Here is a 22,734-nt window from a genome sequence, read left to right as displayed (position 1 = left end):
ACAGCAAATCATCTTAAAAACGCATTGACATTTGTGACAAAAATGCACATTTTACCACTTTGTGAACAAAACTTAGAATAATCAGAAATAAGAGCTAATATTTAATAATCCTGATGTTTTGTCTCTTTATTCAGAGCCCCCTAAAGACAACGGTGGAGCCGAGGTGACGAAATATGTCGTGGAGCTGTCTGAGAGCTTAAGTGGTTGGTTACATTTCTCAGCTCAAAACTACATTTTGCTGTAATTTAAGTTAATCGGTTTGGAATGAACTTAAATGGGTCTGATTTTAGGTTTATTATGGGGACTGGTGTATTCGGGACCCGCCCTGGAACACGTGTGCGACGGTCTGAAGCCCGGCTGCTGCTACCAGGCGCGGCTTTACTGCATCAGCGAGGGGGGGCAGAGCCCGGTGAGTCACTGCACAAAGCTCCACGCGCTTGTTTGCGCACAAAACATTTCAAGAGGTTCGATCACTTCAAATTTAATTGGACTGCAGAGAAAAGATGGAAAAAAAACACCTGCTTTTTTTTTTTTTTTTTGAAAGAACACCAAGATTGTTTTTAATGAGACTGTCATAAAGGCTTAATTATCCAATTGTTTATTCTTCTCCAGACATGTAAATTTTCCTCTTGTTTATTTTAGTATTGATACATTTCTTGGCTGATAGGGAAACTAATTATTAGCTCTGGCAGCCAGGGCGTCTGATTCCTTTAATTGGAAATTGTCATAAAGTCAAACTCGTTTGGTCGGAGATTAGCCATGCTTTCTTGTGTTTAAGTACGACACGTCCTGCTAATCATTTAACCTTCCCTGGATGTGTCAGAGGAGGTTTTTTTCTCATTAGCTCAGTACATCCTATCTTCATTAATTTTCTCTATCAACCATTTTGTCCATGGTTGCATTTCCTTGGTAGATAGGTGAAATGTTTTCTGGTGGAACAGCAGTTGCACGTTTCGCTTCGTCACTAAAAAGTTGGGTCTCTGTTTCTGTTAGTGTGATAATATAACTACCCATTCAAAACTATGCCTAAACAATTCACTCAGATTTGTCTCTTCTCTACTCTGCTGGAGCCTGATAAGCTTCGGGAAATTACAATTATTTCCAGTGTCTTTTGTCGGGGAGAGTGAGCAGATGGTGTGAGATTGTCAGCTTTGTTATTTCCCTGCTTCCTAATTGGTGTGTTTTATTCTCTTGCAAGCTGTCAGAAACCCTGCAGGTCCAGACTCCTGCGGTGCCCCCAGGGCCATGCCTTCCCCCTCGGCTGGTGGGCAAACCCAAAGCCAGGGAGGTGCAACTGCGCTGGGGTGAGTCATTCCTCTCAAACTTAGCTGTGTGTGGGATGACTTTCTAGCGTCGGTTGATGCAAATGTTCACCTGCTGAGCTGCTTTAAAGTCTTTTACTTTGCCGTTCTTGCGTGGTAACGTTTGCTTATCGGCTCCATTTTATTAACCTTCACCAAAACCACGCAGGTCCCCCTCAAGTAGACGGAGGAAGCCCAGTGTCTTACTATAGCGTAGAAATCAGCGGACCGCAATCTGAGGAGAGCAGGGAGGTTTATCAGGGCTCCGAGCTGGACTGTTCTGTGGGAGGGTTGCTTCCCGGCAAGACCTACAGCTTCCGGCTGAAAGCGGCAAACAAGGCCGGGGTGAGAAAGACGCACCAAATAACAGAAGGATTACCTGTTCTTTACAGGAAATACCGGCTAAATTGTTCTTGTTGCTCTTTCACAAAACAGTTTGGGCCTCTCTCTGAGCGCTATGAGGTCACAACGGGTCCTGGAGCCCCGGAGCAGTGCAGGGCGCCTGCGACCACATGCAAATCACCCAGTTGTGTTATTGTGAGCTGGGAGGTGAGTATTGCCCTTGCTGAAAGTATTCCTACCCCTCACAATATTCATTAGTTTTGGGGTTTTTTTGTGTGATGGGGGAAGGATTGTTAAGCTGTAAACACCTGGTGCCACAAATGTTTATACTTTTTGTATAACATTTTTAACTTTTTGTGCCTTTTTTGTTTTATTTTCTCAATTCAGATTTTTATAGAAAACTGGTCAGTAAATCAGTTCAGTAAATCTCATTAGTATAAGATAATTCCACAGCTTCAAAATGTTTTGGGTTGTTTGAACTGCAAGATTTGCTTTTGCGTAAAAGCAGATCAGTAATTGTGGCATTCGTTTTTCCAAAATTAAGATGAATGAATTTCGTTAATAATGGGGAATCTATTTTCTACTAAAATTTTTCTGAAATGTTAAAAAAAAAAGTCCATAATAGATAAGAAAATGTCCGTCTGCCTCAATAAACTATGCTTACAGTTCAAATTTGCGCAATTCTACAATAGAGGTCGGGGGCATGCCCAAAATTCTTCATGATTTGGAGGAAAAACAGTTTTTTTGGAGGGAGGGTTTTTTGCAAGTAAAAATTTAAGAACGTGGCTTGCATTGGTTATTCAGCTTTATTTGCTCGATTCAGTGTAACTAATTGCCTTCACAAGTTACCAGATTTTTTTCCCCAACTGAGTCCATCTGTTTGTATTTCAATCTCAGAAAAAATGCAGCTCTTGTGTGAAGTCAACCATCCAGCAGGAGAGCAAAAATAAGCAAACCGATCAAAGCATGTTAGTGTGTTGGAACGGTTCATTTAAAATCTACAGCTAAATAAAAGGGAGAATCTGTGGAATAGATGTCGACAGATGTTCTTGATCCAATCTGACAAATTGAGAATGGGTAGAAGCTTCTAGATGTTGAAAGCCAGTAGAGATGGGTTGTCACAATAATAACATTTCAAACTCGATACTGAGAAAAATACTCAATGCCATATAGATTTCCACCAACATTATTTAGAGAAACCAGGTTCTTTCAAGTTGAGATCAAAAGGCTGTGCTGGATGTGCCTATGTGTAGCAACTTAGGCGAGTGTAAAGGTGTCAGTATAAGTTTTGATGCAAATGACGAGATGTCTAAATAATCGACATCTCGCCTGGCATTTGACATCCCTAGTAGAGAACCACCCGAAAAGAGTTCCAACTGAAATGGCAGCTAAAGGCGGTTTACGAATCACGACTTTGTGTTGGTCGCTCACATAAAATGATTCCAATTTGCTATACTTATACTTAAAAGCGTCACTTCCATATCCATCATTCGGCGAACATAATAGACAAATTCCATTCAGCTGCACTGTGTAATCAGCGCTCATTGTCACTGTCGTTTGACTTCCAGACACCCCCTTGCAACGGCGCTCCGGTGACGGAGTTCCGTCTTGAGTGGGGAGCAGCAGAAGGCAGCATGCAGGTGTGTTACAGCGGACCGGGACTCAGTCATGAAATGAAGGGGCTGCTGCCAGCAACCAACTACTTCTGCCGTGTCCAGGTGAGCTTTGACGGACTCTTAAGGTTTTTATTTCTAAGTATGTTTAAATGTAGTCTCGTTTTTCTTTTTATTTTTTTTACTGAATGTAAACTATTGTTTGAAAGAACATATTCATGCCCTTGTAGCTCACAGTGCATAAAAGAACCAATTTATTTTATGACTAGCAAGAGTTGGGGAGGGGGAAAAAAATGATTCAGACAATAAAATCAAACTTTATACCAGGCTTATTGAGTGGAAAATATTTGCTGGAGACTTGAATCACCTCTGAACAAGCATTTCAGATTTTAAGTGGGCTGATATGCACTATTTATATTTCCTCTTAAGTTGAAATATATTGCATGCATTTCAGTGTTTTGTCCAAACTTGTTGCCACTTGGGCCAAAATTAAGTCCAAATGACTGCCGGGCCAAAAAAAAAAAAAAAAATACTGTTGTTTTTTTGCCCCCCACCCCCAAAAAAGCGTACTCAGCAATAAACTAAACTGCAGTGTTTTAATTAAACAAGTACTCCAATTGTGTTTTGGAAAGGGGTGTGTAAATTATTGTAAATCCAAAACATAAATAGGGTTTTCCCTCATTAAAATAGAGGGATCCACTTTGTGAATTTTGAAAGTCCTCGACTTCAAATAATAGAACATGGTTTTGTCAATTCCGAGTAATAAAAACAGGAGTTAGGTCACTTTTATTGAAAATAATTTTGACAACATTGATAAACTAAGATCTGGGTCCTCCAAAATCTGCTGCATAGAGATGGTCCTCAAAATAGAATAACAATAATTTTGTGTAATAATATTGTAAGAATTTTGCCCTGATTAAATATAAAAGCTCTCCATCTGCATTAACCACCTGTGTAAGGGGGAACAAATTGGCAAAATGCAACCGTGGGCCGCATAAATTCAGTCCAGGGGCAACAGATGGCCCCCGGGATGCACTGCTTTAACAGGTGGCTGCATTGTTTTAAATATTTTCAAAGTCATAAGACTATAACTAACAAAATAGTTTTCCTTTTCTTAAGATTCCTTCTTATCTAAAATTTTGAAGAATTTGTATACCTAATTACAGACATCAGTACATTTCTCATTTTAAAGTCTCTCTAAGCTGTATTTTATTTGTTCTAGTCTCTTCTAGCTTTGCTGCTATTGTTAGATATTAAATATGCTTGTTGTTATGTTTACATTACAGCTCCACCTAGTGGTCAAACCTGCGCTCCACTTTTGTTTCCCTGAGAGATTCCAAAAACTGTCTGCTCTTGTTTTGCAGGCTGTAAACGTAGCCGGTGTGGGGCCCTTCAGTGAGGCCGTGCTTTGCCAGACTCCCTGCTCCGTACCAGCAGCTGTCAGTAACATCTATGTACTGAAGGAGTCTGAGCTGCAGAAGTTTGAGTCTTCAGCAGATGAGGACGAAGAAGAGGAAGAGGAGGAAGCGGAATCCCGCCTGCAGGTGGTCTTTTCCCCATCGACCTGCTTGGGGGTTTCCTGGGACCCTCCGTGCGATCATGGCTCCGAGATCACGTCCTACCTGATCGACCTTGGAGAGAAGCAGCCTGTCGTTGTCGGACCAGTAACCAAATACATCATCCAGCATCTGCAGCCCGACACCAGCTACAGGTTGGCGCTGCGGTGGAAAAGTTTCAGATTTCAGGATCAGCTGATTCTCATGAGAGCAGAAACACACCATGCAAAACAAGCATGTTAGTGCAGCATGAAGGGCGTTGTACCAAGGGAAAAAAAACAGGACAAATCGAAGCTATACATTATTTACTGCCTTTAGTAATGCAGTTGTTGACTATAAAATCTCAAGTATAAAATAGTGTACAGAATACACACAGTATGCCTCAGTATGTGGGATCAGTTTAATACTTCACCACCGCGCTGCTTAAAAATGAAAAAGAACAAAGTGGGAGGAAAGGATGAAAGGAGTACAACAGCTTAAGTGGAAAATGGTTATAAAAGAAGAAAAATCTGATCAATAGTTATTGATATTATCTTATATGAAATGTCTACATGGCCCTAGGAAAATGTCCATCACACATCTGCTGCTTTTTTAACCCCTCTAACTACTATTGCAGGATTTAGCACCGTCTCAGTCTCTATACAAACCAAACTCTCATGAAGCAGGGTTTTTATTGAAAAGCAGATAAATCATTTTAAAGCTGTGAAATATCCAAGTGTAAAACTTTGCAGACAAACACGACGCCTGTGTGAGCCAGACAAAGCTCGCCCTCACCTGCCTTTTGAAGTTCTCCTCTTTTTCTCCCTCAGGATCAGAATCCAAGCCCAGAATAGCCTGGGAACGGGGCCCTTCAGTCACACCTTTAAGCTCAAGACGAAGCCTCTGCCGCCACAGCCTCCCCGGCTGGAGTGCACCGCCTTCAGCCACCAGACCCTCAGGCTCAAGTGGGGCGACGGCCCACCCAAATCCGTCACCTCAGACGCCCCCCAGTATCACCTGCAGATGGGGGACAAGAGCGGCAGGTTGGTAGATCAGAGGCTGGATAGGATGGCAATTTAAACCGAAGAATGAGCTGCAGTGCCTTGCTAAAACATTCATCTGTTCATGACTAAGCCTGTCACATTAAATCAATTAGTCGCATGATAAATTAAAACAAGCTTGATAATTTCTATTTGCATGATTGTTTGTTTCTCATGTCTCTCTCTCTCTCTTTCAACCAAAGATGGGATGACAAAAGGCTTCAGTCTGATTCATTGGTCTCAACTAGCTGCTTTTATGCAGGACAGCCTTTGATATCTATTTTATTTGTTGTTTACTTTTTTTTCATATTTAAAGAATCTTCCAGTTCCTGCGTTTAATGTTTGTTAGAATTTAAAGTTTATTGATCTTTGAGAGGTGTACTTGCAATATTATGCCATTACCATTATATTACTTGAAAGTAGTCTGAACTAAATGATATTGTCATTTTTTCGCAGTAACTTCAGAAACAATTTATCGTCCAATTTTATTGTGACAGTCTTATTCATTAGTCAGTGTTTGTTGTTCAGTTCAGTGTTTCTCCATCAATGGAGGAAAATGATCTCAGTCAAAATTTAGAAACTATTTATAGATGCTCTCCAGCTCAAGCTCCAGTCTGACCGTGAGCTGGTTTTTTTAAGTTGCAAGATTTTTATTTATGGGTATCAAAATAAAGAGATTGAATGCAAATGCACTTTTCAGATTATTTGTTATTCTCTTTCAGTTCAAATGCATGTGCTACTTTTTGTTCTATTGTATCAGATCAGAATGAAACACCATGAAGTCTGGTTTGAATGTGGTGAAATGTGAGAGATGTGGATATTTTAGCAGAGTTCTGTTCTGAATCTACCTTTACTGATGTATATTTTGCCACAGCGCCTGGTTCTCTCCTCTCCTTATTTATGCTTTCCTCATTAAATCCTTTCCTTTCTTCATGCTCCTGTCGTTGCAGATTTATCTCCTTGTATAAAGGACCCTGCCACACACACAAAGTCCAGAGGCTTAATGAGTCTACCTCTTACACGTTCCGCATCCAGGCCTTTAACGAGGCGGGCGAAGGGCCCTTCTCCAGTGTTTACACATTCACCACCCCACGCTCTCCTCCGCCTCCTGTGAAAGGTACTGTTCAACTTCTTTCTCTTTTCTTCTCATTCTGTTCCACAGACACGTCCTGCTGACAGCTAATGTGCTCAGCTTTTAACCCCATTTGACCAAAGCTGGGCTTTTTACTCGAAGAAGGGCCGGCAGCCACAGACGTGTCGGCTGTCATCTGGAAAGCAGTTGTTCGGCTTTGTGGTCTGTTCGCTGTCGGACTCTGCAAAGCCTCTTTTGATCCCACAGCGAAGTCAATAATGAGGGTGTAGGCTCTATTGTCAGTGCAGAAGCCCTTTTGTATCTGGCAGTCATGTGTCTGATAGACTGTGTTCCTCAACACTGTTTAAGTCCACTTTCAGAGTAAAGAGGGTTTAGTGTGGGATTTTTACTAACATGTTCACTTATAGTTAACTGTTTTGAGATCAAAAAGGCACTTTAACTGTTTAGTTTAGAGGCTTAAAATGCCACCTTCCTGTTGAGGAGTAAGCTATAGCTGTGGAACTCTTAAGTCCAAAGAAGCTGGATGTGTTTCTTAGTCTTTATTTATAATTACATGGTTTAGAACAACCTGACTATCATAATTAAATGCCAAATCTGCTCCGATCAGAGTTATATAGCTGATTTCCGGTCATTGATTTTGTAAAACTCAGACCTGCTGTGAGGTTCACCTTATTTCATATTGAACAAAAATCACAGAATACATTATGTACGTTGTCCGCATTTTAGTTGAATTGAAAATGTACTAGTTAGGAATGCACGATACATCAGCCTTTGTATCAGCTGGTATTATTCTTTTTCTGTTTTGCATAGTGTATCGGTCCAATAAATAAAACGGGCCCTCTATCAACAAGCGGTATTTATTTCCACCTTGTTGCCATTTGTTTCTGAAGGAGGTGGGCAGGAGGCTCATGCGACAGTGATGCAGTTAAGACTTTAACTGCATTCAGCGGTGTGGTTGCTTTTTTCCAATGTGCTGAACAGGTAGTGTGATATATATATATAAAAATATTGGTAAAGCTCGGTTATCAGCCATATCAAGAATATTTTTATTGGATACAGATATTACATTACCACCTCCATTCTTTATAGCTGGAAACACATATTCTTTATGGAAAGCTGCACTTGGTCTATGCCCTAAAAGTCTAAAACATTTCAGTTCTAGATTCATGTATCCTAAAAATTCTTGTATTCAGAATACTCTGTGAAATTTTAATCATGCCTTTGTGTTTTTTCAGATTTTATAGATTTGCACCTTTGCATCAATGTTAGCATGAACCTGCTACATTTTACTGTTTTTGAAGGCTTCTTTTAGCATCTTGCAGTCTATTGAGGTGAATGAGCTTGATTACCAGATCTGAGTATTTTAACAGATTTGAGTCTCTTAAACTCGCAGCTTTTGTTTTCTTTCAGCAGATTTTTTGAGTTATAACAAGACACTTTTCCCATTTTAGAAGTGAAATAACCTGCCAGTGGAACTAGTACATTTTATCAATATTTATGAATTATTGGCTTAAAACAAGCTCATGTTTCTTGCTCAAAGTTACTTGCAAGTTTTATTTCAAGTGTGCTAGCATATTTTTGCTAGAATCTAGATAATAATACTAAGATTTTGTGCTTTCGCAGTGTACGTTTTTTACTGTGGCATGATGTCAGAGTTTTGGGGAATGTTATCTATTCTTCATTATTCCACTTTGCTACATTGATGTGCGTCTTCCTGTTTTCCCCCTTTCAGCCCCTAAAGTGGAGCGTCTTGACGAAAACTCCTGCGAAGTCACATGGGAGGCCCTGCCTCTCATGAAGGGGGACCCGGTCATCTACAGCCTGCAGAGCATGATGGGAAATTCAGAGTTCAAACAGGTACCAGTAACTTCCTCACCTCATCCTTCTCCCATTACCTTCAGCGTACCCATCGTTCTTCAGAGAGGCGTTTTGGTGCAGATCAGGATGCAGATGGGTTCTGGGCCGTGTTGTTGTCACTGCAGTGCTGCAGCACTCTGTATTGTCACTGCCGGATTTAAATTGCCCACTATGCAAAGGTCATTGATCCATGAGGCATCCCAGGTGTCTCGCCCCTGCCAAGCACATTCATCCCTCATGATGGCCTGCAGCCATGTTAACGTGGAATGATGGCTGCTGCAGGGCTATGCTAATGTGGCATCACATGCCGGCAATTGAATCAGAAAGCTGAATGATGCGACTTCTGAATCATGTCTTCATTGCTTTGTTCTCACCGTCGCTCCCATTGGGGTTAAACATCTATTTTTAAGAGGAGACATTATTCTTGAAGCAGAGTTTAAACTGGAAGGATGTTGTGTAAACCAGCTATGAATCATTCCAGGGCTGAAATGCTTAATTGGATTAATCGATTTTTGAAATGATCTTCAACTAATTTAGTAATCGATTAATTATTAACTGGAGAACTTTAAAAGACTTTAGAAGGCCCTTTGATTACAGAACAACATAGTTTGACCAGTAATTAAGCTAAAACTGTATAAAAAAAATATTCATTTTGCAATTAAGTCATTTTTTCATTTTATTGGTGGTTTTCTGTGTGAAGAAAATTTGAGAAACGTGGAAGCGTTCAGATCTGACTCAGAAAAGTGGTTGGCAAATCTCTAAAAGCAGATGGCTTCTCCTACAACATGATATCACCAGAAATATGAATCAGAATCCGTTCTGGTGTTTAAATGGTCAGTCATAGCTAAAAATAAAAATCCAGCTTGTAGGAAGCAGTTGGGTGAGTAATTATCTCACAATCACTTTTAAAAGTCTTGATTGAAAATGTTCCCCTCTTTGGATTTTGTCCTGGGCTTCGACTCGGCTGCTCTGACACATGAATATGTCGTGATGTAAATCAGTTGCAACGCTGGCTGTATGTAGCTCCTCCAGGGTTACCATGGTAACATTTGTCTGCTTCTCTTATCAATACTCTGACTGACTTGTCAGTTTTGGAGTAACCTTTAAAAGTAAGTAGGACTAAAACATCCAGCAACTTTTTCCAAATAATGATTAAAAAATTGCAGCCCATAATTTCATCTATTAAATAAGGTTGATAGAAGAAGGGTTTTTTAGTTGCTTTGAATAAACTAAAAGGCTTTCTAGACCAAATAAACTTGAAAAAAAATACCCAAAAAGTTAGGAAACTGTCCAACCAAAAAAAACTGCCACATTGTTTCATTAAAATATTACATATCTAATTTATGGATCAAAGAAATTCACATCAAAAATTATTTTGCATTTTAAGTTGAAACAACTTGAACATAGCCTCCGAGTACTTTCAACTTTGGGATTCTCTACAACAACTCTGTGAAGAAAATTGTATAATGAGTTACGACAGCATTCAATTTCCCTCTGGGATTAATTATTTGATTTTCTTTTCCCTTCCAAAGACTTTTAAAGGTTCTGCCACATCCTTCCACGTCCAGAACCTGCAGTCCAGCAGCGACTACCGTTTCCGCGTGTGCGCCATCCGGCAGTGCCAGGACGCCACGGAGCTGAGCGGCCCTTACAGCCCCACCGTGACCCTCTCTCAGCAGCGCAGCGACACGGCGCCCGGCGGCGGCACGGCGGGCCCCGGCTCCCGGACCGGGACAGAGTCCATCAGAACCAGACAGAGCCTCACGGACGAGCAATGCGCCTTCCTCCTCCTCATGGTTTTCGCCGTAATCGCCATCCTCATCGCTTTTGTCATCCAGTACTTTGTCATTAAGTGAGGAGTCGGCGCTGCCCGGCTGCAGGATTATAGCTTTATTCTCCCCCTCCTCCCCTCCATCTCTTTGTTGTTTTGTGTTCTCTGTTTTGTACTTTAACTGTTTTCCGGTTTGGACGGCATAATCACATTATCTGAAATGGGGTGCAGCAGCAGCAGCAGGATGTGTGTGTTTATAAATGGAGGATGTAACATCTCATTTGGCACCTGTGATTCCTTCCGAACTCTCCTGACTCTGTCACCCTGCCCCAAAGTCGTGGTTTCAGCTCAGATTTCTAATCTATAGCGATCAGCCGCCTGTGGAAAAGGAACTCTGAAAGCATATTGGTTCATTTCTGGGGAAGACGGCGCGTTTATTAAATGTATAGAAACTGTCCATATTTATATTTCCATTTCTGTGTCCAGTATGAAGCTGTTTTTTGATAGATGTGTTCCAAAAAAAATAGTTTGTAGGTTCTGTCTTTAGCCGATGTGCTTTTTGACTGTGGGACCTGAAGGGCCAGTGTTTGCACAGTGAGGTGTGTGTGCGTGTGTGTCTCCAGGTGTGTGTACTCTATGTAGTTCGTGCCACAGCTCAGACGGCTGGGAGGGCTTCGCGCCCAGATGAAGGAACCTAACTCCACACCCCACTCTACTCCACGCGGGAGTCACAGAAAATCTCTCTTTCACATTACAGAGCATTCATTTAGCACTTTTCAATTTTCTCAAGTTCAGAATGTTCAAGGATGCAAAAACGACTGGAGAAATGTTCGTATATTTTTGTACAGCGAGGACACGAGGCTCGGAGGGTTTGTGGAGGAGAAAAAAGAAACGAATCAAAGCATAAAGTTAGACAACAAAAACCAAACTAACAGTGAATTCTAATTATTTTTACTATCATATAGTTATACTGTAGCTTGTTTTTACAATCATGCAGCTGCTTTTCTCTTAAATATTGTCGTTCAGCACAAAAAATGTACGCTTTCTCATATGTTTTACTTTTGTTTTCTCCTTGGTAATTGATTTTTTGCACCTTAGTGGAAGAAAATCTTGACTGCATTTGTTTTTGGTCTTGTGATGCATTTTATAGAGCACACTTTGAGATTGTGCAAGCCCTACTTGTGTTTTGGGTGTTTTAAAAGTCGTAGTATCGCGTAACGTGTCACTGAAACAGCTCATCTATAAGCAGGAATAAAAAGAAAAAAAAAAATCTGTAATCCAGTTGTTTCAGAGGCCTTAATTGGAGAGCGGGGGCAAAAAACAGTATAATTTTTTTTCTTAATTTTCTCAAGTTTTGATGTTTTCCTTTTTAGTGTTAGAAAACACTAAAATGTGTTTTATTTCCTTTTATTTTTGAGCATTCATTAGGAGCTAGTTAACATGTAATCCTGAGAAAAATGAAAAGTAGTTCTTTATATTTAGATTTTTTTTGTTCCTTTTTTCGGTTCATACATGTGTGAAGTATATTTTTTTATAATATTGAAGTAATATATGTTAATACTCTCCACAGAAGATTAAAACAATCCTGAGTAGTCAAGAGTCATGGAATGCAAGTGATGGATACATAAATGTGTTATAATGCAAATCTAAAATTTGCCTTTTCTCTGTACGTTGAGTATTTGTAACAGATTGCTGATACTGAGTCGTCTTCAGTGGTGATCTGGCTGTAAGGTTTAGTGTTGTTTAGCAGATATCCGCTGCTGCCGCTGTAAAAGAAAAAAAAAAATAGAAATGAAACGCAGGTACCTTGCAAAACATTCTGAGTAATTACATGATTTGGTCTTTCAGACATTCTGAAGTCTTTTCTTTGTCACTGAAATGATTCAAATTCCTATTTTTGATAGCGATTGCAAAGTGTGCCATTTTAACACCTCTTCACCGTTGGGCTTGCTGCCTTTTGGCTGGAGAGATTTAAAAAAGTAAAAAAAAAAAAAAAACACAAAAATGAGTAAAATATGCACAAAAATAAAAGACCATTTTTATGTAATTTTAATGTTTGCAGTTACCTCATACACCGTACATTCCAAAAAGATTTGTTATACTATACATACTACCAGACATATCACTTTACAATGTTCGTTATGGGAAAAATGTATAATCATAGATATGTATCTAAAGTGTATCTGTATAGCCATGATATCTACAAAGGATCCATGCACAATAAAAGATTTATAATTCTTCATCATGGTTAAAGCTTGAGCGCCTCTCTTTGGATTCCTTTTGCTTCTAAACAAAAACACCTGAAATATGTTCAGTGTTCAATTTTACGTCAGTATTGAGACTTTGTCCATGTAGCTTCGTTTTCTCATTTTCAAAGACTCAAGAGGGTATTATGTATTTTCCAGGCACAATCAATTAAATGTTACCGTCAAACATGTCTAAGCATAGCTCATATGTTGGACTGTTTCAGCTGTTTTATGGCATTACAGTAAGTAAAAAGAAAACCTAACCCAATCATGTTTTTGGTTTTGTATATAATTTATTTGGCATTTTTGTGGTTTACCTAATTTCTTATGCTATTTTTCATTCTTACAGTATAATTGTTTGAACATAAATAATGACAATAAATAACGTTGATGCACCTCCCTTTGATATTAGATGTCTCAAATCAAGAAACTACACCTGAAAGCATTTTTAAAATAATCCTGAACCACTGAGCGAAGCGTTCTGTCAGCTCCTCAGAGGTCTTCAGAGTTCATCCTGAAAAGATGCAGCAGCTCCTTCTCTCGGCCCGAACACGCCCTAATGGTGCAACCGCAGCCTCCGTGATGGATGAGGGTGAAAGTGGGCTCGCTTCTTGTTCCCTCTGCATTGTGCTCAGCGTTGGCTCTTGGTGAGAGATGAATTGGAAACTCCTGAAAGAAAACACAGCAGTTTTCTCCTGTTGTGTTGATTTGACGTGAGCAAACAGCAACAGAGCGGGCAAGAGGAGAGGGCTCCTGCTGACCCTCTGAGGTTTGAGTAATTCATCCTAAGATGGGTTACTTCAGTTCACACAATAAACTCTGAAGTCGGTGTCTCTTGCTGCAAAGGTTCGTTTATTTGGAAAAGCTCTGACTCAACAGAAGACATCAGTCACAGCAGACATGCAGTCTTCAGTGACTGATGCTGCTGCGGACATGAAAACGAAAGAAACCTGTTGATCCGGAACTAAAACTACATCCCTGCTTGTTGCATAAGCCTGTTGCTTTACAGAATCCTCTCCTAAAATAATGATAAAATTAAAAAACATGCAGATTTAAAACACGCTAAAGAATATTTCAAAACGGAAACCTTGTGCTGAATTGGACACTTATTTGTTAAAAACTCTAAAATTTATTATTAAACAAACATAAAAATAATCTATATATAAATTGTACACATTCAACCCTAACTGCTTCTTTTTAATATATACATTGTATTTTCTATTTCTAATTTAAAGCAGGAAAATTATCAATAGTTTGCATGTCAGACCTTTATTATTATACATTTTTTATCAATACTTTGTATTATTTAATTCCATAGTGTCAATTTTCCCTACTGCCATTTCCCTTGTGACTCTTTTATGCTGAGTTTGCTCTCATCACTAATTCACTCTGCAGCTCGATATCAATTAATTAATCAGACACAAATGGGTTTGCACTGATTAAAACAGAAAGGCTTTAAAAGAATTATTTATATATACTGTATATATACAGTATATATGTATACGTTAACGACTAAAATATATATCATGTTGATATACTTAATATGTAAAGATGTCCAAAACAAATTGGAAGCTGTAGATGACTTAATATCGTCACAATTTAAACTTATTTTTATTTTTAATAATAATAATAATAATGATAATCTATCTGATTATTTCATGTAGAGGAGAGCATTCATAATGGGGGCCTGGGGTTGCTGTATTACGGTACCTTAAAATCCCTCTTTGCCCTCATCCTGTCCTGTCCTGTCAGCATTTGATTATGATCATTACTCATGCACACACACACACACACCCCCACACGCACAGCAGGCAACCCCCACAACACACACACACACACACACTGATGTTCCGTGACTCCTCAGGGTGTTGCACAGGAGGCACTGCTTTCATTATCTCTCTGTGTGCCGTAATAGGACTCTGTGCATTAAGGCGGGCGCTGCCACTTCATGTGAACCCCCCTCAGCTGCTGCTGCTCCTGAACGCCACACGGAGACCAGGAAAAGTTAGGAGGGTCGGAACAACTCAGTTTTTCAGGTAAAGACAACAACAAATATTCGTTCTTTGGACTTTTAGGATTTATTTACTTATTTACTACAACAATTTATATCACATCTATTGCTGTTGCATGTCGTAGTCATTTTTCATTTATTGATTTATTCCCTGCTGTTCAATACATTTGTTGAAAAATATCTGATGTTTAAGTTATCAGTCTGAGTACAAAGTTAGTTCAGTGTGTATAAAAGTTCAGTAGAATCAGTGAAAGACAAAATAATTTAAGATTAATTGTTTGAATCAAAACTAAGAGCTCCATGCAACGGCAGGTCTCAACAAATTAGAATTTTACCAAACATTTTATTTATCTTAGTGATTCAGCTTCAAAAGCAAAACTCACGCATTATAAAATAAATCAAACTGATTCAGATTCTTTCAATATAAAAGCTGAATTCATTTCAATTCAGAAAACTAATAAAAAAGTATTTGCAATACAAAAATCTTATCCCTAGATAGAAACTTTTTAAACTACTTTGAATAATTAACTGAGCTGAGTAGTAAGTCAAATGTTTTCTTTTATGTTTATTGATGATTTTAACAATGTCACTTGACAAGTGAAATGTCTCTTACTGTTTTTTTCTTACAATTCTTGACTATTTGATGTGGTTATGATATTTTTATGATGTAAAGCACCTTGAACTGCTTTGTTGCTCAAACGTGCTAAACAAATAAACTTGACCTAAAACAAAGCCCTTGTTTGGTTTCCTGATCATGTTTCTTTCTCACCACTGTAGCGTCCAGATTACCCAGTGTGCCGTTCAGTTATACCCTGGGCCTGACCTCCAGTTGACCTTCATGCTGGTGCAGCGGAGGCCATGGAGCAGTACAACACAGACGACCACCACTACGAGCGCTCCCTGTTTCCCACCTCCACCCTCATCCCTGTTACAGTCATCTGCATCCTCATCTTCATCATCGGAGTGACCGGCAACACCATGACCATCCTCATCATCCAGCACTTCAAAGACATGAAGACCACCACCAACCTGTACCTGTCCAGCATGGCGGTGTCTGACCTTATCATCTTCCTCTGCCTGCCCTTTGACCTCTACCGGCTGTGGAAATACGTGCCGTGGGTTTTCGGGGAGGCGGTGTGCCGCTTCTACCACTACATCTTTGAGGGCTGCACCTCGGCCACCATCCTCCACATCACCGCGCTGAGCATCGAGCGCTACCTGGCCATCAGCTTCCCGCTCCGGAGCAAAGTCATGGTGACCCGACGCCGGGTCCAGTACATCATCCTCGCCCTGTGGGGCTTCGCCCTGGTCTCCGCAGCCCCCACGCTCTTCCTGGTAGGGGTGGAGTACGATAACGACACACACCCCGACTACGACAAGGGTCAGTGTAAGCACACCAGCTACGCCATCAGCTCCGGACAGCTGCACATCATGCTGTGGGTGTCCACCACCTACTTCTTCTGCCCGATGCTCTGCCTCGTCTTCCTCTACGGCTCCATCGGCTGCAAGCTGTGGAAGAGCAAAAACGACATGCAGGGGCCCTGCACACTGGCCCGGGAGAGGTCCCACAGACAAACAGTCAAGATCCTGGGTGAGTGAGGTGAAGGCAGGGGGGGGTTTAGTGAAACTTAACACTGCAGCAGAATTTAATCAACCATGTTGAACTCAATTTTTAAGAGTGACTCAGTGGAAAAGTCCCAGAAAGCTTAACTGCTTTACTCGAAGGGACACACGCAATCAGTGAAGTGGGAGAGAAAAAGGAGAAATTCACAGGGTTCCTCCACAGTCGCTAACAAATGAACTGTTAGCTTATTTGAGGAGAAAAAATGAGAGGAAAATCAGAGAAAATATTTCATTTTGTTCATCCATTTCTCTACGCATCCATGCATCATGGATTCATGTTTGCGTTCCTTACTTGAGTTTTGTTTTTTTCCACCTTCCATTTCTGAAGTCACTTCACCCATTGTTATGTTTGAAAACTTCAGCAGAGGTTTAGTCTATTCATTAACTACCTTCTAAAAACTGAAATCAATATTATTTGAGTCATTTTCCTCAGTCATAGTTCAAAAGTGTGCTGAGTCAGAGCTGATTTAACACAATAAAATTGAATGAACCTGGACGAAAACAAGTAAAATTGTTGCATTTAATGATTTTATGGTTTAGCTTTTTTTTTTTTTTTTTTTTTTACAATTATCAGAAAAATAAATTAAGACAATAACCTTACAGATACAAAATAACTAACAGTAGATTTTTCAAACCTCCACAGTTCCTCTCTAATTAACCAAAAAGCAATCCTCGCAGAGTCTGCACAAAACATTTCTTTCCACACCGTTTCACCAAAAGAAAACACCCCGTAAGTCATCCTTATTTCCTGCTTTTCATCCCCTGAAACTAAAACAAACAGATTTTGGTAATGACAGCGTTCTAATCTTGCCTTTGTAGGGGAGAGGCTTTTAAAGCTGAAACCCACCTGTTTGCACAGTCAGTTTGCCTTTCAGCGTGGCTGAAGCAGTAAAAATGCCAGCCTGACAGACTGGAATCCAGGACTTCTGGTTTTCTGCACCACCAGGAGCATTATCCAGCGGCTCCACGGGGCTTCATGCACCACCACCGTTGCACTCGTTGGCTCTTGACTTGATGAAGAGAGAGAGCTGGTGCCATGTGCTCTGCTGTTGATATGATCTGGTTAATTAGTCGGTTTAGTCTCAGGCTAATCATGTCCTGCCGCTGCACATGCTGATTATCTTAATTTGAAGCTCTGGAACATTGCGCAGGATGTGAAAGAGCGTGACCATACCAGAGCGTTATTTCCAAATGTTTCATCAGGATGCATCCATTATAATGTTGCTGCAGTCCTGGTAGCTTTTATTTTAATCTGTGTTCTTCTGTCGTAACTCTGGCATCCACTCACTCTGTGCCGACTGTTGTTTTCAAGTAATTAGGTCAGACACACCTCCCTTTAATTACAAGACTGACATTTACTGTCCTGACAGAAATTAGCGCCTCCATTAGAAACTGATGAGGGTTTTATCTGCAGGGGCTTCTTGATCAATACTGGTGACTCAGTGATTAGCTCCCACGTCACTCATTGTGTTCTTTGCTGGATTTATAGCGATTATTCTTCCTGCTAGACATTTATCCTTTAACTGACTCCTTTGCTTCCATTTTTCATGAAAAATAAATAGTGTTATTGTTGAAGTTGGCTGCATGCTGATGCATTGCTCGCAAAAGCATACATACGCCTTGAATTTTTTTTTTTTTTTTTTACATATTCCTTATTTTTATCTGGTCTTGAGTGATGAATTAACACAATCTGTGGAGAGAATGAGCTTTTTTTGCTTTGCTTTTCTTAATCAGTGATCTTAATCCATCTGGGTGTATGTCTATTTGCTAAATGAAAACATCCCCACAGCTTGACCCTGCCACCACAATCTTTTACTAATGCTTCGGCAGCCCTTCAGTTTCAGCTCCTCCAGACTGGCAGCGGCAGCAATTACCAAACACGTGGTGGAAGCTCATCATGCAAACTACTCCACAGTTCAGCGCTCCTAAGATCTGTTATAAATGGCGTAATGAGGAGCATTGTTGAGATGATGTGCTGAAGACAGAGTGTCTGAAAGAGTAGAAGCTTCTTAAAGAGACAGAGGCCAATTTCAAGGTGCCAAATTATGAGGTCAAATTTATTTTCTGACTAAAAAACTGAAGGCAACATAGCTACATGTGCTGACAATCCTGTCAGATTCTGTTGAGTGCTGTTGTTTGATAGCTTGTGTCACAAATTAGAAACAAGATATCAAGCTATCAGTCAAATCCTTATGTCACCTCCAAGAGAAAGGTGGTGGAGACCCATCTGCACTTAATAGCTTTTTAAATTAGTTAACACCATCTGTCTTATTTCCAAACTTAATTTATTTTGTTCTGCTTTTTGCTTTGGTTCCTTTATGGTCAAGTACTGTAACTTTTTGCAGTGAAACAAACACTTGCTGACTGATTTTAGCTCTTGAGTTCTCTTTGGCTGTAACTTTAAGTGTCTTTCTTTTCCATCTTGCTTCTTGTTCTGATCTATTCCTTCTTCTGCCTTTCAGTGGTGGTGGTGCTGGCCTTCATCATCTGCTGGCTGCCTTACCACATAGGCAGAAACCTCTTCGCCCAGGTGGACGACTACGAGACGGCCATGCTCAGCCAGAACTTCAACATGGCCTCCATGGTGCTCTGCTACCTCAGCGCCTCCATCAACCCGGTCGTCTACAACCTCATGTCCCGGAAGTACCGGGCCGCAGCCAAGCGCCTCTTCCTGCTGCACCAGCGGCCCCGGCAGGCCGGCCGCAGCCAGAGGCAGCTCTGTATGATCGATCACATCTCCACGCTGAATGAAAGCCTCACCAGGGTCTGATCTTCCCTACGGTTCAGGGTTCAAGATCAAAAGAGGATTCTCAGTGAGGATGTGCAGAAAACGGATGAGAGGGGAAACAGGGCTCTTCAATGCAAAAAGTAATAATAATCTGTTACTTCTTAATGGCCTTCTGATTACTATAATCGCCTATAATGTCAAAGTATAGTTCTTGAGATACCTGTATGCAGTCAGCGTTCAGTATTATTTACATCTGATATACATCTGTAAATTCAGCTCACTTATCTCCGTTGTTTTTGGATTACATTAGAGTTGTAAGACTGGTTGTTATTAGGAGGAATGTATGACTGTTTATGTGTCATTTATACATGTTGGTGTATAGCTAGGTTTTCTGTAATGTACAGCGAGTTAATTGTGTTGGTAAATTGTTCATATTTTGTCAGGCTACAACCACAAACTTGAATGTATTTTCAGGCTTTTAGGTTCATTTTGCACCTTCACACTCAAGTTTCCTCTCATTCTTCTTTGCAAGATAGTTCAAGCTCAGTACAATTCATCAGACTGCGTCTGTGAACATCAATATTTATGTGTTCCTGTAGATTCTTAGTGAGATTTAACTAGGCCATTGTAACAAGTGAATATGCCTTAATGTAAGTCTCTGCATTCTAGCTTTAATTGCATATTTTGGATTGTTTCACTGGAAATCTCAAATCTTTTACAGTAATAAGAGGTTTAGTTCCATCTCCACATCATGATGCTGCCACTGCCACGTTAGCTCATGAGTGTGGTCATGTGCAGTGTTAGTTTTCAACCACACAAAGTATTTTAAATGTAGGCCAAACTTTAAATGGAATTCTTTTTTTTTGCAAAAATCTCCTCTTTCTTGTTTTCAGTTTCAGTCCCAATTAGAGTGGATGGGGAAAAGCATTCCCACAGCATGATGCCGCCGCCACCGTGTGCCACTGTGAGAAAACATGGTGGTGTCGGTGCCGGATTAGATGCAACATGCAATAGGGATTTTCATTTTCATTTCTCTTTCACATAGGCCAGACATGTTTAGTGTTGACAGAATCTGCTACTTTAAATAGCCTTTTCTTTTTTATTTGGATGGTGGGTTGAGCCATTAACAATGACTTTATCTTTGTTCCTTAGTCATCATGATGCTGTTTTGTTTTTTTTCAAATGTTGCTCTGAAAAGTTGACACCTTCACAAATGGCCTCCGATGGCAACAGTTTGCATTTTATTTAGGAGTGTAAGAGTAAAGAAGAGTGAAGAAGGTTAAATACAAAAACCCGCCACACTTTTCAGATTTTTATAGGTGAAAAATGTTTAAAATCATGTCAAATTTGTCCTCATCTTTATAGTTATGTATCACTTTTGCTGGTCTAGCACAGGGGTCTGAATAGGGGGGTGAATACTTTTACAAGGCACTGTAGTACAAAAACATTTTTAATCATACTGTTTGTTTGAGATTTATAGGAAAGAAAACGACAAAATAAAGAAGCCAGCAGGTTTTTAATAGTGTGAACTTGAAAGTGAGTGTGTGTATGTGTGTGAAAACATTGAATACAAACTTGATAAAAGCGTTTTAAAATCAAAATGGGGCACCTTTGGTCTGTGAATGTGAGCTTGTGTGTGAGACGCTGGTGCCACCTGAGCCCAGAGGTCTGAGGCCTGCGTACGTGCCGGCTGTCGCATGTAATCTGTCACAGCTATTATATTAAATGTTCTCTGGGTTGCATGTATGCCTCCAGCCAACGTCCCTGCATCACCATATTCAAAGTAACAGCTGCCCTCAGTGCTTTTCAAAGAGAACCACAGAGGCTTAGAACGATTTTCTTTTTCCATAGCTTGAGTCATCCCATCACTTTGGACAATTTTTTATTTATTGAATTAGAAGTTGTGGTCTTTTGTGTCTCATCAGCTCCTGATAGAAGTGTGATTGTTGAATTACGTATTCCATCCTGAAAAAGGAAAGAAATTCTCACTTAGAACAACCTTGAACTTTCTTTGTCGACGTCCCGGCTGTCATGCGTCTTGTTTTTTATGTGAGGAGCTGTCAGGACTTTGCCGATGAATCATCAGGCCTTGGTTTGCACAAATACAAAGAGACGCAGTCGCTCTGGGCTGACTCATCCACTCTTTTTTTGTTGTTGACTTTTTTAAACAGAGTAATTCAGCTCTTTGCCAGAGAAGCTAAAGGAGCTTGTTAAAGCTCATATCTCACAGCAGACTAACCTGATATCACCCAGGGGAAAGATCAACAGGTAGTACGACCCTTCTCTGGGTTCTTTGCTCTTCTTTCTTCTTTTTTATATAATGAAGAGCTGCTACAAGTGGTTTGTCGATATACCTGCCCTGGAGCCTTCCAAAATCATTTAAGTTCATGCAGCTTTCATTTCAAATTCATGACTTATCTAACAAAAAATAGTCCTAATTTACCCACTGCAGGCGATGCTGTTCAATTTTACACACAGAGTTTTGAAACACTGTTATACAAAAGTAATTCAAATTCAAAAGCACTTTATTGATTCCAAAGGGAAGTGAAATGTTGTAACTCATATTTTCAGGGTTCCTTAAAGAGTTTTTGTAGATGCTGATGGCTGTGGGCAGACAGGATCAGCTGTAGCAGTCTGTGTTACAGCACAGAGAGCTTCTAAATGAAAACCTGTTGTAAAGCGCTCCTTACCACAGACTAGGGTAATGTTTCATTTTTCAGCAGGACAATGACTGAAAGCGTTTCTCAATCCAACGTGCCATTAAAATTATATTAACTCAGATATTTTTATTTTTTAAAATATGTGTAAGCACAACTACATTTTTGTTGAGTTATTAATTAAAAGCTCAATTTTTAAGGTCTAGAAAGACTTTCCCTTTAAACTCCATGTAAACAACTTGGATGCTCTGCTCTCTAGAAACAGGGTTTAAGATGATTAATGAGCAAGGACTGAAAGGGGGGGAAAAATCCTAATTTCTGCTCTTGAACATGGTGCAGGATCTGTGATTCTGTGGGCCTGTTTCACTTCCAAAAGTCTTTTGACTGAGTGGTTAGAGTTTTGCTGTAAATAAACACTAATAAATTAACCCCAAGTCTGATTTTATTAACACAAACAAACTTAAAGAAATTTTAGATTTTAAATAAAATGCATAAAATACTAGCAAAATGACTTTCAGAGCTGGTCCTCCACATAAAAACCTGAATAATAAATTTTGAAATATGATGGCTCAACTGGGCTCCATTATTTTCCTTTCTTTTATTACAGTGTCGTTATATTTCCCACCACCAGAGGGCGGCAAAGTTTTGTGCCAGTTACATAAAAACGCAGCAGTAATCAGGAATTTTAAATCTTAAAAAGACAGTCAGATGTAAAGTAAAGCAACGAGCATATATTAAATAACAATACACAAATTTCTTTACAAATAAATATATTTTCATCTATAAAAGAAATATTTTTAATCTATCCCTTTAAGACATTGTTATCAGTTTCTCCTTCCAGTTTACTTCCGCAAATTATGATGAGCACATACTGTTTTCCTGTTTTGCTCCCTCAGCCTTGAGCGTGACTGGGTGAA

At 39.9% G+C, this 22,734-nt stretch overlaps 2 protein-coding genes across 6 annotated transcripts in view; both read left to right on the top strand.

Annotated features, from left to right (window-relative positions):
- fndc3a (fibronectin type III domain containing 3A) overlaps nt 1-12,799 on the top strand; it is a 63,122-nt gene extending 50,323 nt beyond the window's left edge. For all 5 annotated transcript variants that reach the window (XM_014475898.2, XM_023350979.1, XM_023350981.1 and 2 more), the window contains 11 exons: nt 135-203; nt 291-409; nt 1,199-1,304; nt 1,471-1,646; nt 1,737-1,850; nt 3,212-3,361; nt 4,621-4,967; nt 5,622-5,834; nt 6,782-6,948; nt 8,657-8,781; nt 10,314-12,799. In XM_014475898.2, coding sequence (XP_014331384.2) covers nt 135-203; nt 291-409; nt 1,199-1,304; nt 1,471-1,646; nt 1,737-1,850; nt 3,212-3,361; nt 4,621-4,967; nt 5,622-5,834; nt 6,782-6,948; nt 8,657-8,781; nt 10,314-10,637 — 1,910 coding nt within the window. In that variant the 3' untranslated portion in view covers nt 10,638-12,799. The remainder of the gene's footprint in view (nt 1-134; nt 204-290; nt 410-1,198; nt 1,305-1,470; nt 1,647-1,736; nt 1,851-3,211; nt 3,362-4,620; nt 4,968-5,621; nt 5,835-6,781; nt 6,949-8,656; nt 8,782-10,313) is intronic.
- Nucleotides 12,800-14,509: 1,710 nt separating this feature from the next.
- On the top strand, nt 14,510-19,980 carry LOC102230885 (motilin receptor). The gene is made up of 3 exons (XM_023350985.1): nt 14,510-14,834; nt 15,587-16,400; nt 18,895-19,980. The coding sequence occupies exons 2-3, from the start codon at nt 15,668-15,670 to the stop codon at nt 19,200-19,202; spliced, it is 1,041 nt and encodes a 346-aa protein (XP_023206753.1). The 5' UTR covers nt 14,510-14,834; nt 15,587-15,667; the 3' UTR covers nt 19,203-19,980.
- The last annotated feature ends 2,754 nt before the right edge of the window (nt 19,981-22,734 follow it).

The sequence above is a fragment of the Xiphophorus maculatus genome, chromosome 18 (assembly GCF_002775205.1).
Source record: "Xiphophorus maculatus strain JP 163 A chromosome 18, X_maculatus-5.0-male, whole genome shotgun sequence".
Lineage (NCBI taxonomy): Eukaryota > Metazoa > Chordata > Actinopteri > Cyprinodontiformes > Poeciliidae > Xiphophorus > Xiphophorus maculatus.
The sequence above is the reverse complement of the archived record's forward strand: the minus strand, read 5'-3'. Positions and strand labels throughout refer to the sequence as shown.

Coding starts and splice junctions, on each gene's coding strand:
- LOC102230885 (XM_023350985.1), top strand. CDS start 15,668: ATGGAGCAGTACAACACAGACGACCACCACTACGAGCGCTCCCTGTTT. Junction 16,401..18,894: donor ACAAACAGTCAAGATCCTGG/GTGAGTGAGGTG, acceptor TCTGCCTTTCAG/TGGTGGTGGTGCTGGCCTTC.